The sequence below is a fragment of the Aspergillus puulaauensis genome, chromosome 2 (genome assembly GCF_016861865.1).
Source record: "Aspergillus puulaauensis MK2 DNA, chromosome 2, nearly complete sequence".
Classification (NCBI taxonomy): domain Eukaryota; kingdom Fungi; phylum Ascomycota; class Eurotiomycetes; order Eurotiales; family Aspergillaceae; genus Aspergillus; species Aspergillus puulaauensis.
This window is the reverse complement of record NC_054858.1, coordinates 5,048,386-5,062,032: the sequence shown is the minus strand read 5'-3', so window position 1 is coordinate 5,062,032 and position 13,647 is coordinate 5,048,386. Positions and strand designations below refer to the sequence as shown.

Sequence of the window (13,647 nt, the reverse complement as noted above, 5' to 3'; positions counted from 1 at the left end):
CTCAAGAACGGATGTTTATCCCGCCCATATTCGGGGTGTCGGGACAATTACGCAGGGTTAGGGAGAATAGCAGAATATCAATTGACAACTCGCCACCAAACTATCTACAGCTGCTAGGGTGCCTGTTCCACCAGGTACTTCTGGAATATCGGAAAGAAGCGCTCGTAAAACGCAGAGTCCACCATTTCCTCCAGGCGATTGACCTTGGAGCCGTCTTTGGTGAGGGATATGAAGACTGCGTATTCGTTCGTCCACGACTCTCCAGGGATGGGCGTGTCTGCAGACGACGTCGCGTAGACTGCCGCCGTGCCTTGCGAAGTCTCATGAATGATGCGTTTTATATCCAGCTGGCCATAATCTTAGCTCCATGTTGACAGGAATGCATGCACACTGCGATGGGATTCCACCTACTTTCCAGTTTGCGAGGTTGTTCACCAGCTTAGGGTAGAAGAACTCAGCGTGGGCTCGTGGTCGGGGTGGCTGCTGCAGGGAATAAGGGAGCAGCTGCTGCTCGAAGTCATCGGCCCAGAGGGCGACGGTCTCTTGTGCTGCACCGTTCTTCCATGTCGTTAAAAACTTGTCAATCGTCTCCTTTTGTATTTGGACTGGAGCAGGCATCTTGGAGGTACAATAGTAGTCAAGGCGGGATTCTTCACTGCCAGTATTTTAAGTTAAAAAAAAAACAACTTCTTCACTATCTGCGTAGCGAAGTAAGAAATTACTATAAAAATGATATAGACTGTCTCATAAATTACCGACAGGTTGATGGATGATGAGAAGCGCTGGCCGCTCTCGGGATATATAATTAGGGTTACTTGAGGGTTTATTGGATATGTATGCACCGTTTCGGGTTATTAAGTCAGTCATCTACGCAGTCCACGTAAGAGAGAGTGTTTTGTCTATTTCCTCGTCGCCAGGATTATGGTGACCGGGAAATAGCCCTCGGCGGTCCTCCCATCGGCCAGTAACCCATCCAGCTCCTTGTACAGGTCCGTGAAAGCATCTGGAAACCGGGAAATGAACGGAAACGAGTCAAAGTGCTCCTTGACGCCTGCGAGATTGGTCTCAAATGTCCATCCCCCCATTTTCTCCCCCCTCTTGGTATCGTTCCCACTGTAGTCGGGCTCAGTGTTTTTGTGTGCGAATTCCGGTGGCAACATGCCTTGAATGCCGCCATGCTCCATGTTCACGTAAATGCGTATTCTGTCGCGGAAGAGCTGCTCATCCAGGGGTGCGCAATTGTACCTGCCCTCCGTCCGCGCCATGACCTTGACGATCTGGTCTGGATCGTCGGACACCTTGAGAAGCTCTCTGCCGCCCTGGTGGCTGACTCGTTCCCAAAGACTCTGGAGCTTTGCATCCCGAAAGCGCGCAGGACCAAATAGTGCTGCCACAAACGTGCCACCGGGCCGCAGCTGGCGTGCAAGGGTAGTCATAGCAGCATGTTGTGGCTCTGCAAAATGCATCACGTTAGTCGCAAACAACATGTCCACGCTGCCTGCCGGGATGTCAGTGGAATCTTCCAGCGGTGCCGTCCGAAAGGTAAATCCGTCCTGGTCCTTGAGGCGCTGACGGGCGAGGCTAATGTTTTCGGCGACAATGTCCGATACAATGACGCTGGCGAAGCGAGAGCGTAGTCGCTGTGCATAGGGCCCGTTGCCGGCGCCTACGTCGTGGATGGTGCCAAAATCACCTCCTTTGCTCTGGTGGTAACCAAATATGCAGTCCCAGAAGGCGTCCGGGACCTGTGGACGCCCTCGGGAGTAGTTGGCCCAAAAGCCATCGTCCTGAGCGAAGATCTTGCTAGAGTAGTCCATGATGAATGTGAATGTTGTCAACCTGTCAGGCCTGAACTTATTATTAGTTATAAGGTTGAGGAACTGTCGAGCATCAACTATCTACCGGTAGTTCGGGGGATTGCTTCGGTGTAATCAAACAGAGTATCCTCACGCCCTGCGAAATCAACATGCATTTACCAGAAATGAAGAAGAGAAAGTCTTACGGTTAATGGTTCACTTCCTACATACAATCTAACATAATCACTGAATAGCATCTGAAACGACAAACTAATCTAACTGTAGTACTCATCCAGCCACTCCCTCAAATCTCCAATCGTCTCGTAGTCCAAGAACAGACTTCCGTTGACTTTGACGTCCAGCTCCGCCCTGAACTTCTCCGAGATGACAAGCGACATGAGACTGTCAACACCCAAGTCGGCGAAACGAGCCCCATCCTCCATGTCAGCGAGGTCCAAGCCGGCTTCGTTCGCGATGAGCAGGATTGCTTTGTCGGAGATACCACTCGATGCAGCACTGTCAGACGGAGCAGGCCCAGCAGGGGATGCAGATGCAACGCTCTTGGGGGGAGCAGGTGCAGCGGGGGTAACGTTTGAAGATGGCGTGCTCTCATCAGGCTTTTCGGGCTTTATGGCGGTTGTCGTCTTGGGAGCTGGTGGTGTCTGAGCAGTGGGTTTACCTGTTGGCTTCCCTTCACTCGCTGCCACTTTATCCGGCGGTGAGAAGAAACGGTTAAGGAGAATGCGAGGATAGCGACGGAACTGGATGCCATCCACCTTACCAACGATGGCATCGGCCTGCAGGATATACACGTCGCCGAGATAGACAGTTGGGTCTGCGGCCGTCGGGATCATCTTCACATAGGAACGGTACTTGGCTCCTGGGGTAAGAGGCTTTGCGAATCGCATTGCCTTCCAGCCAGGAGTCACGCAATAGTTGTTTTGCGTGTCTATGCTATCGGAGCAGTTCATGATGAAGCCGGCCAGGTGTGCTACACTGTCGATAAAATATGGCGGGACTGTCCACGTACCACTTTCCTTGGTGGTTAATTCAATATCCGCAAATCCTTCCAGTTCATGCATGACGACTGATTGCATTCCGCGGTACTTGTCGGCGTAGGTCACCAGATTACTGGCAAAGAGGGTGTAGGCCATATTCCGCGAAAGGCGGTTGGCCTTGCCCTGTGCTGCCAGATTCTCGAGCTCTCCGATGCGGCTATGGACGAGGTGTGAAATGGGCTCCCAAGATGCCAGCCACTCGGACGCATCTCCGTAATAGAGATTCGCAGTGGCGAATGGCTCCTCAGCGTTGCCGTCGTTGTCCACGTTCTGCCAGGTCAAGTCGACCACGCCCGAGTGAACATCGGCAGTGGTAGCAGTCACACGGAATAGCTGAGGGACCTTCTTGTTGGTGTGTGCAACTAATCCCTTCGTAACAGCTAGGTTGGAAACATTCATGTTGACATCCTTGACATCCTTGGCTCGTGGGTTCAGACGGCGGTAGAGATATCCGCCAAGGGTGTATGCAATGTCGGCATGGATGGACTACAGAATTAGCAATGCGATCTTAGGGGTAGAGTTACATACCGGAGACTTACCGACGTAACAACACCACAGTTATTCATGCTGTGTCCATGAGCGGCGGCCAGGAGGTCGGCCTGCATGAGGTCCGACTGCATGACCACCGTACCAGCAGACTCATTAAATGTCTCCTCAATGATCTGCTGCACTGTTGTCGTCTGAATCTCGCTAGCCGGCAGTGCCTTCGGTGCAGGCTTCTTTTCCGCCTCGTAGAACGTATTCCCCTTGGTCAAGCACCAGTCCCCGGTATACTGCAGCCAGTGGGTCTTTTCACTCCACGCATATGCTGGCAGGTTCAGGAGTCGGAGTCTGCGCTCAAACGGGCGATGGAACTCATTCCAGCTAACGTCGACTCCGGCGAGGTGCAGGGCGGCCATACTCTCAGCCATGGTCTTCCAGTTGTCCTCGCCACGTCGGAATGATGGGAGAGCGACTTCAGTGGATGGTAGAGTCGCTTTGATGAAGTTAGTGCATACGGGATGCGGCCCGATTTCGACCCAGACAGTCGCATCGCTGATCGTATGGATCTTCTCTGCATTGTTAAGAGCCGCGACAAAGTCCACCGTCTCTCTGGTGGCCCGGCGGACATAGCTTGCATTCAGCGTTTTGCCATCGAATATCACTTTTCCTAGCAGCGGAGAAATGACAGGCACCTTGGGCTCCTGGAAGATGACACCGGTTGCTGCAATTGCTTCGAAGTCATCCAAAATGGGGTCCATTTGCTCGGAGTGAAAGGCAAATGCAACATCCAACTTGATGCATCGGTAGCCCGCCTTTTGAAGGGAGACTGCGATATCGTCCATCTGCGCTTTGGTGCCGCTGAGGACCGTATCTGAAGGGCCGTTGATACAAGCAACTGTGTACGGCTTGCCCTCGGAGGAGCCCTCGATATCGGCCACAGGAGCTCGAACGGCGAGCATAGTATGACTGCTAGCCTGGCACTTCTGTTCCAACATCTGAGCTCGCCGTCCCACCATGAATATAGTATCACTAGCTGTGACTACACCTGCAGTGTGCATTGCAGCGTACTCTCCTAGGCTGTGGCCGATGATCACATCTGGTTTAACTCCAAGGGAAGTCCAGTATTTCGCCAGAGCAATTTCCGAACAGACCAAGGCAAGCTGCGTAACAACAGCAGAATGAGCGTGGTCTTTTGGATGTGATCCATCGAGAGCTGGAATAAAGGATGGGAAGTCCTGGCCCTGGGCAATGGAGTCAAGCTGCTGAAGGCTCTCTCGGAAGACCGGCACATCGTGGTACAGTTCTAAACTCATCGACTTGTAGGAAGCTCGTGGTCTCCTGCTTGGGTACCAGTGCCATGAAGCTCCACATAGGACACGTCGAGGGGATCGATGCCCGCTTGCCGCAGCACTTGGCGAGATAAATAGGCCTGGTGGCCAGCATGGGGGTGGGTAATGGAGACTGCCTCTGCTGAATGGTTTGTTCCTGCACCAAGAATAACACCCAGAATGTTATCATTATCGGCCTCTGCATCTTCAAGCCTCTTGATGACCAGAGATCCAATACCGTCAGCGCGACAATATCCATCAGCTGTGGCATCCCACGTTTTACAAGCGTTGTGCCCTTTGGTGAGGAAATGGCCGTTGCAGAGTCCTGTGAAACCATCAGGGTTGGTCAAGATATTGACGCCTCCTGTAACGGCGGTATCCACAGTGCCGTTCCAAAGGGCTTGACAGGCAACCTAAAGTGTTTGTTAGTATGTTGGCAAGTGACATAAAGATGCGCATCAGCGACTGTACCTCAATCGCCGCAAGTCCCGAGGAGCAGGCAGTGTCGATGCTGTAGCTGGGACCAGCAAACTTGAAGAAGTAATTGATGCGGCCAGGACCAAAGGCGCGACAGCCGCCCGGAATGTAATAGGTGCTAACCTCCTGGCCCTGGTTCACCTCGCGGTAGTCGTCTGCAGCCTGGCCATAGAAGGTACCGATTCGTGGTAACTGCGTGGCTGCAGTGCGGTTTCCAACGTAGCCCGCACGCTCCAGGGCCTCATACGCGGTGACCAGAGCCAGACGCATCTGCGGATCGACGACCTGGGCTTCACGGGGGGACATGTTGAAGAATGGCGCATCAAACAAACCGGGCTCATCGATAAAGCAGCCGAACTGGGTTACGGTCTTGTTGAGCTGTTTGCCGGTTGGATCATAGTGCGTTTCAACATCAAATCGATCAGCTGGTATTTGCCTTGAGACATCTAAGCCCTTCTCTAACATCTCCCAGAACTGCTCCAGGTCTGTCGCACCCCCGGGAAGCCTACACGCCATGCCGACAATGGCCAGCTTGGCCTGTGCCGGGCTACGTGGGGTAGTAGACGGGGGTATGGGTTCGGTGAGCCAGCTCATCAGATTGTTGGTTGAGACAGTAGGGTGCGTAATGCTGCTCTTCACCTCAGCCATGAGGTCGTTGAGGGGAATCGAGTTACCGAAACTATGCAGCACCATTCCAGCGGCAACAGCAGTCTCTACTCTCTCGACGACGCCGGATATTACGCGGTCCCAGTAGATTGCTTGGGTAAGGAGCTCCGAGACGACCGCTTCAAACAGCTCTGTGGCGTTCTTGACTTGGTAGTATTGACCCGTGCTGGTGGAGAAGAGTGGTACCGCTGGCAACACGTTTGTCCGAACGGTGTTCAATGGGCTGCCGTGGACTATACTCTGCGTGTCCTGCAGGCTGTAGATATGGGGCGCATGGCAGAGGCCCCCGTAGACCGGAAGAGGGATGAACTTGGACTCGCGGAAGAACTCAGATGTAATGAACAGCGCCTTTAGCCGCGCTGGCGGTCCGCTGACTGTGACTGATGTACGGCTGACGGCACTGACAAAGATCTTCCCAGTGGCAGGCGTTTCCTTGTGGGAATGTATCGTGTCGAGTTCCTGTTGAACGGTGCCATGGTCGACATTATGAACCACATACGCCCAGGTATCTGGACTCTCCGACGGCTCACGGGCTTCCAGGTTTGCAGAGACACCCTGGACATGGATTCCCAGGCGGAAGGCCAAGCGCACTGCATCTGCACCGGCCTGGGGCAAGTCTGCCAACGAGGAAGACAGGGAGACCGCAGTCGATGCCAGCAGGCCAAGTCCAAGGCCTGCAAGGCTTGTGTTTGTCAAGTCAGCCAAGTCTTCGGGGCGGCTCTCTGAATATCTAGGACAATGTCAGCTACCTCTATGTCAAGCTGCAAGCTACCCACCCGATGTAAGTTGCCAATTGAACCACAAGCAGCAACACTCCGTCTACCGCGCCACAGATCAAGCCTTCCCGAAGATCCGTGCTTTCAGCCCAACTGAACAATGTTTCGAACGGCGGGATCAGGTGTTTGATCTCAGTCTGCAACTGTCGAACTTCGTCCTTGATGGCCCAGGTGGCCCTGGATATGAACTCGGCCAAGATCGGGTGAGCACTGTCCTTGCTGTGGTTATGCAGGCGGCGAAACACGCCCTGTAGATCGTCCCTGGGAAACTCATTGCTGAAGTAGACAAGCTTCAGCTTGTGCGTGTCCCGGTCGGGATCTGAACTTGTTGTGGGAGTATATACGGGCATCATTAACCCTAAGGAGAAAGTCAATGAAGCTATCCAAGACAAGCCACTGTGTGAAACTGTGAGGCTTTCAAACGACTAGGATGGACTAGGAGAACGAGTAGCAGAGAAGTAGCCCAAGCGTTGTCAAGGCCGACTAATAAAGTCACCTACCAGCGATATCACTCAGCCCCCAAACGATCCATCGCTCCGTGATTCACCCGTGCCCGAAATGCCAATGCCCCTCCTTCAGCCCGACTGGTAATGTCCGAGGGTCCTTTTGATTTGATTGCATTGCGATTCGTTTATTGCTGCATGACAAGTCCGCTGCGAATCAGAGAGAATCCCTCAAGGGGCCGTCGGTATATTGTCTTATCGACATCACACCTCCTGCTTGACACCCGTTTTCTGATATTGGCTTATTGCATCTTCTGTTTCCCTTCCCTTCGTCCATGTGTACCCGTACCAGATCCCGTGTTCGCTGTTGCACGTCTGATCATTTCTATCCTTCTGTAGCATCCGCGATTCTCTGACGATCTCGGCCTTCAATTCTACCTATATCTTGCTTTCCTGTGTCATGAATGAATTAAGGGTAGTATACTGTAGTTACAGATCCTAAGGCAGAACGTGCTACTAATTGATAGATATTTTATATGATATTCTGCAAGTAGTTCTATTTTGTTCAGCGACTTCGGTACCTATTCTATCACCGCACCAAATATTTGCCCTGTACACTCATACCACACACACCGTGACTTGGCCGCGCATACTCTAGTAACCGGCCATCCCCATGGCCTAGGAGAATGCCGCTGACTCCATCATCAAATGTGCGGTGGTATACAGCCTATATGGCTACTTTGGCAGCTGCATAAAGATGAGAAGGGCTCGAGGCTCTAATCGTTCGGACGCCTCAACTGGTGTAAAACCTCTTGTTCACTGTGTTGCTGATCGGATCAAGAGAGGCCCTAGCACTAATAGTATGAAGATATTCCTGATGTGCATTCCCTGGCTTTGTCCATGTGGGTGCTCACACAGAATCTTCGTGTCCGCGATGCCCGCCCATGTCCAGCATAGGAGAAATATCCCCAATGCCCTACGCTCTCCTAACAGCGTCAGGGTCCAGACGAAAATACCAGCACCCAGATTACGGCCTGTTGCTGAAGGAAAGAGAATGACGTTCTCTGCGGTTGCGGTAGGGAGGCCGAAGAATTGCGCCACTAAAAAGGCAAAAGTCAACAAAAGGCAGTGGAGAGAGACCCAGAGTCGGCAGAGGCGCAATCACAGCGTAGAGGATCAATAAACGTTCCCAGCACCCCGGAGTAAATAAGGAGCGAGCCGATGACCGCCGCCGCGGCATCAAGGAAGTATAAATGGTATGGCGCTGCGCTGGTGGCCGACATTTTCGGGCTTGAGGATGGGTTTGATACTGTATAAGGATAGCAATGGCTAGAAAGCCGCACCCTTTTGCTTCAACTGAGAGAGTTTTACGCCGGAATGGGGGCTGTGCAACGGTACTATGCCAGATATATCATCCCCAAATCCCCCGATACGATCATGTCAGTCGGACTAGTCAGATACCCTACGAGTCGCTCGTATTCGGTCCATAGCACAGGTCTTTGGTAAATTTCTTTCTATTTCTCTCCTGATACTATTAGAGATATACATCACTTGCAAAGTATTGGTTCAGGACAGCCCGGGCTGTCTCCTGCCAGATGAAAATAGTATTGGAACGCTGTGGTACACCTGAAATATATATATGTTGTCCCTCCTTAAATATCTAACATGCAACCCACAGAGTGGCGGTCACGCATACCACAGCCAATAAAATCCAGATTACAATGTTTCCATATTGTTAGTAAGGGTAGCATGGTTCGATATATGAAAGGGCACGGCCGAATACCCTTATGCACTCGGGGCAATTCTCGTCTTGTGAAGCAGCTCGTAAGCAGGATCGCGGGCTTAGCGAGGCGAATACGCCGAGCTTGCAGGGGCTGGAATCGCCTGAATACAATCATTCCGAGTTGGTGCCCTAGAGTCTACTAAAGGGTTATGTCTACATCTTACCGGCGTACCCTAAACTGCTCTTCTACTATATCGGGCTGTCATTGGAGGAAATTTACAGATACGGACAGCACCCTGTTTAGTCTGTCTGTCAACTACATTTGGAAGCCTACTTACTCGAGAGCACTGTAAACGTGGTAGGATACGTGATATTTCATTTGGAAAGCAGGCTTACCTTTCGAAGAAGTGAATAGCCCGGTAGGTTGTTTGACAGACCAAAATACCCCCTTCACCTCCTATCAAGTGAGTCTCCGAGCTGCCCAACAACGCAACTCAACCTAAATAGGAACTTCTATCTACCTGCTCACCTATACAACTAGCAAAGCGTAAACAGAAACAATATCGGCCTCAACTCGCCATCACTAACCCGAGTGCTCTCCGGCAAAGACGGCTAGACACAAGGTATACCCGGCACTGTGTGGGTATCTTGCTGTTGATTTTCAGTGGAATGTAGCTTGCTTCCTTCAAATTTGCTTCCCCTAGCTCCCTACGTGAGTGCATATTTTCCTTCAGGTTAGCAAATAGCTGCCAGGGGTCGCTGGCCTCCAGTGGCTCCCATTGGGTGTGGTGTCTGAGATACCTCGAATGGGCGCCTGCACCATGCATGCATAATCTTGGGCGGGAAGGAAAGTCATAGCGCCGGTTGGTACGACAAGTTTCCCAGGGGGCTGGCCTACACTAGTTTTAGACGCAGCTTACCAGCATGTATTCGAGATACAGATTCCCGAAGAGTCGAAAGACTACTTCTTCGCGCCGCCCCCGGGATACTATTCCAATTGGCATGCCTCCACCAGCCCCTTTTTTCTTTATTTCCTTCCAATATGTGAACAGGCTGATGGTTCTCTCGATGGTAAGTACTATTTTCTGACCTGCATCAAGCATATTGGCTGGCATTACGCTAGTAATAATACCATAGCTGAGAAGACCGAGCAGACTGAGGATAGGTTCGGTTATAGTACCCCCTTACATTACCATGCAAGATGCAGGCGACACATCTCGTACCGCGATCAGGCTATCCAATCCTGCAAGATTGGGTCCCCGCGTGTTGGTGAAATATGTGGCTTCAGCAGTTCAGCTGGACTTTGAGGCCTTTTCATTCATCTCAAATCACTGGCTTGATAACCTTGCTTACTGTGGAGCCATGACACTAAGCAGGGCACGAAACAGCACTTTTGCTATTTACCCAGGTGCCTAAAAGAGGGAGAAGAGTAAATCGAAGGAAACCTCGTCAATCAAGTGCCCGCCTATGTATCTATATACTCGAAATCTGTAGCCTTAATTTCCTTCCAGCTTGGTGGTGTACTGGTAAATCACTACCTGAAGGGCCCCTAAGCCACGCTGGACAAGGAGAGATAAAGGGATAATAGATTTGAATCTTATATGTAGTATCTATCTAGTAAAGGGTCCTTGTCACGACCCTATAAAGCCTCTTCCTATATTCTAAAAATCTGAATACAAGTTCTACAGTTTTTTACCATAGTCTATACCGTGTAGGCCATGATCTAACAACAGGAATTTCCATAAAATCAAGGATCATACTATAAAAGCCCAGAGGCCCTGTCTTTTGGCAGGGCTGTCGTCGCCGTCTCCGCAGTAGGTGCCCCGGGAAACAGATGTTGGTTTTTGGTTTGGCTATGCTGCTAACAATCCGGTACTTTCCGAATGCAACACCATCCTATTTATTCTGGGCCAAAGCCGATTACGGAAGGACAGCGTAATTGTTACTTCCCGACCGAACCAATGCTTGCGGAAGAAACATCAATTATAGGGCACGGCCCATGCCCACTTACCAAAACAGGGGAGGCTTAAGTAGAGCAGATATCCCTGTTCCATTGTCGCTGTCGAATCCCTTAAACGGTCGACTCAGATGAGAATCATGAGCACAATGCTTTATTTACTGGCCACCATCCTTCTTAGCTCCGCCGTTTCCGCCCAGAATGCAAACGCAGCTTCCACTCGCCGTCTCATAGGCGAAGACCGTGAGAGTGGTCGTCGCTGGGGGGTCGCAGCCACCGATTTAGGCATTCCGTACGACCAGCACAATGGCGAGATCGGATTCCTTTTTGGGGACACGGTGAGCACGAAGTGGGTGCAAGAAGCCAAGGACCTGCGCTCGCCAGTTATGCTGCGCTCGGGGATACATCCCGGCGAAGATGGCGGGATTGTGTTTGAGAGTGCGGCAGGGGTCGACGGCGATGGCCTCGCACCCAGACTCTTTTACAACGGAGACCGGGGCGATGATGGCACAGGCACAGGCACCTGGGAGTTCACTGTCCTGCCGAACGACGGTATCAGCTTCCCTGAGACCGGTGAACATATCATCTCGTACTTGAGCATAAGGAACTTCACAACGCCATGGACTCCCAACTACTCGGGGCTGGCATACTCGACAGACGGCAATACCTTCTCGCGGCTCCCAACCAAGTGGCTGAACAACGACAATAACACCGATCCATTCCAGATGTGGACAATGCAGCGCGATGGCGACTGGGCGTACATATTTACAGTGCGCCCAGCTCCGCAGTACGGCCCAATGATGCTGCAGCGCGTACCATGGGACAAGATGACAAACAAGGCCGAATACCAGGGCTGGGGATGGAATGGAGAGGACTGGGGCTGGCAAAGACCCTGCTCCCCTATTCTGGAGGGATACTTTGGAGAGCCGTCGGTGCGCAGGCTTTATGATGGTACTTGGGCCATGGTCTATCTGAATGCGAGCACTGCATCGCCGCATATCGCCTCACGCAGTGCAAAGGACCCTACTGGGCCCTGGTCCGAAGAAAAGGTGCAAGTTAATCAAGAGGGGGACGGGTCGTTTCTGTACGGTGGATTTATCCATCCTTGGTCGACCAGCAAGGGAAATCAATTGTACCTCATGGTGTCAAATTGGACGAGCACGAGCAACCTGTCCCAGACAACTGAGGCTGTCGCAGACTACGAGGGGATTGTGTCTGTCAGTCAGTTTACAGGGACACTGTAAAGGGCCTATGGAAATTCCTGGCCAAGGACTGTAGACCATGCACTGCCATGGCCACTGCTTCCGAAGACTTGGTGTTCTGTATAAAAGAAAATAAAAATGAAAAATAAAAAACAGTTAGATTAAGCGCTCAGTTATCTGACACGTCAACAGGTCGTGGATATAGCACTCAACCAACCGGTATACCTCCAAAGGTATGTTTATGGCCCTTGGTAACAGCATCAGCAGCTTTGTCGAATTCCTCATAAACTTGTTGAATACAGTCATGGTCATGGAGCCAAGCTGGATACAGAGTGAGCTTCTTACTAAAGCCACCATTGCCCCAGTCAACGTTTAATGACTGATCCCTGGCCTCAACACCCCGTTGTTGGATTGCAGCAACCCTTTGGTACCTGGTAGATTAAAGTGTCAGAACGCAGAATGAAGCTTGGTACAGATATAAAGAGGATAAAAACCTTAGTTTCTCTGTCACTCGTAGCGCTAGGGGGACGTCGTCCTTGCTGGTGATCTGAAGGCACAGGGCCAGGACAGCGGCATCTTCAATTCCTTGATTTGCACCCTGCCCGGCGTGGGGAAGGAAAGGATGAGCTGCATCTCCCAGAACTATCATCCTGCCATTACTCGATACCCAGTTCTTTAACGGTGGTCTTGTGTATAGGGTTTGATTCAGGCAGTTGTCACCTGGGGTTTTGGATATGAGCGGAGCAAGCCTCTTCGATACAGGCCAGTCCCTTATGAGATGGAGAACCGTGGCCACGGAAGAAGGATGTGCCATGACATTGTCCTTGTGGCCACAACTCCAGAAGACGTATTCGTGGTTCTCCGCCGTCCCGACCATCATGACAAGGCCTTTTCCGTAAAAGGTCTTGAAACAGTCCTTTTCGCCTGCGTCCCGCAGGAGCCACGACGCTTCTGGATCCTGCGATATTTCGCCGGCATGGAAGAATGCCCTGAATGCAATTCCATCGGTAGCCTGAAGGGCAAAGGGCTCTCCAGAGACCTGCGGCCTGCCTTTACTGTGCACGCCGTCCGCAACAACGACACAATCACCAGCAATCTTCTCGTCGCCAACGGTAACCCCAGCGCTACTCTCCGTCTCCCAATAGTCGGCGACCTGGATGCCCAAGTGAATTTCGACGCCAAGGCTCTTCAAATGCTGCAGAAAGATGTCGAGGAGCCTTGACCGCCGCATCATGTACTGGTCTTTCGCTTGGGTTGCATTATACGGTGCGGAGAGCTTCAGGTCGCCAGTCTCATCGTAGACTTCGAGGGTGTCCAGGTTGCACTGGAAGGCCTGCAACTCTTTAATTACAGAGCCGTTGCCCCATTCCTGCAGTACTCGAACGGCATTTCCAGTCACACTGATCAAGTCTCCTTTAATACTCTCCGTCAGCGGTCGAGCTTTCAACCGAAGTGCGGCACCTCACTCACCCAAGCGGTAGCTTTTGGGATTTTTCTCGAAACATATCACCTTATGGCCCCTGCGGTGGCATTCGATAGCAGCAGCCAGCCCAGTGGGCCCGAGGCCGACAATGATCACAGTGATACCAGATGGATCTGAGGTAGCCGCACCAGATCCGTCTATAGCCATTGGTGAGGATGCGAGGTTGAGTTGGCGAAAGAGGTCTAAATAAAGGCAAGACACCCCCGCGAAGCGAGACCAGGTTTGAGATTCCAGGTTGAAGGCGCAAGAGTAGCA

At 51.8% G+C, this 13,647-nt stretch overlaps 6 protein-coding genes across 6 annotated transcripts; 1 reads left to right on the top strand and 5 right to left on the bottom strand.

Moving 5' to 3' along the window:
* Window positions 1-113: 113 nt before the first annotated feature.
* APUU_22038S (uncharacterized protein) lies at window positions 114-618 on the bottom strand (the record flags this gene model as incomplete). Its single annotated transcript, XM_041700857.1, has 2 exons — window positions 114-347; window positions 412-618. 2 exons carry the CDS (start codon window positions 616-618, stop codon window positions 114-116), a joined length of 441 nt encoding a protein of 146 aa, XP_041553800.1.
* Window positions 619-899: 281 nt separating this feature from the next.
* On the bottom strand, window positions 900-1,817 carry tpcM (methyltransferase tpcM; the record flags this gene model as incomplete). Its single annotated transcript, XM_041700856.1, has 1 exon — window positions 900-1,817. One exon carries the CDS (start codon window positions 1,815-1,817, stop codon window positions 900-902), a length of 918 nt encoding a protein of 305 aa, XP_041553799.1.
* Window positions 1,818-2,071: 254 nt separating this feature from the next.
* PKS81_2 (putative PKS/NRPS-like protein biosynthetic cluster) lies at window positions 2,072-4,395 on the bottom strand (the record flags this gene model as incomplete). The annotated part of the gene is made up of 2 exons (XM_041700855.1): window positions 2,072-3,340; window positions 3,394-4,395. The coding sequence occupies 2 exons, from the start codon at window positions 4,393-4,395 to the stop codon at window positions 2,072-2,074; spliced, it is 2,271 nt and encodes a 756-aa protein (XP_041553798.1).
* A 251-nt stretch (window positions 4,396-4,646) lies between these two features.
* PKS81_1 (putative PKS/NRPS-like protein biosynthetic cluster) lies at window positions 4,647-6,937 on the bottom strand (the record flags this gene model as incomplete). Its single annotated transcript, XM_041700854.1, has 3 exons — window positions 4,647-5,078; window positions 5,137-6,538; window positions 6,585-6,937. 3 exons carry the CDS (start codon window positions 6,935-6,937, stop codon window positions 4,647-4,649), a joined length of 2,187 nt encoding a protein of 728 aa, XP_041553797.1.
* A 3,919-nt stretch (window positions 6,938-10,856) lies between these two features.
* Window positions 10,857-11,951, top strand: APUU_22034A (uncharacterized protein; the record flags this gene model as incomplete). Its single annotated transcript, XM_041700853.1, has 1 exon — window positions 10,857-11,951. The coding sequence occupies one exon, from the start codon at window positions 10,857-10,859 to the stop codon at window positions 11,949-11,951; it is 1,095 nt and encodes a 364-aa protein (XP_041553796.1).
* A 166-nt stretch (window positions 11,952-12,117) lies between these two features.
* Window positions 12,118-13,539, bottom strand: APUU_22033S (FAD-dependent oxidoreductase; the record flags this gene model as incomplete). Its single annotated transcript, XM_041700851.1, has 3 exons — window positions 12,118-12,340; window positions 12,404-13,322; window positions 13,380-13,539. The coding sequence occupies 3 exons, from the start codon at window positions 13,537-13,539 to the stop codon at window positions 12,118-12,120; spliced, it is 1,302 nt and encodes a 433-aa protein (XP_041553795.1).
* Window positions 13,540-13,647: the final 108 nt, after the last annotated feature.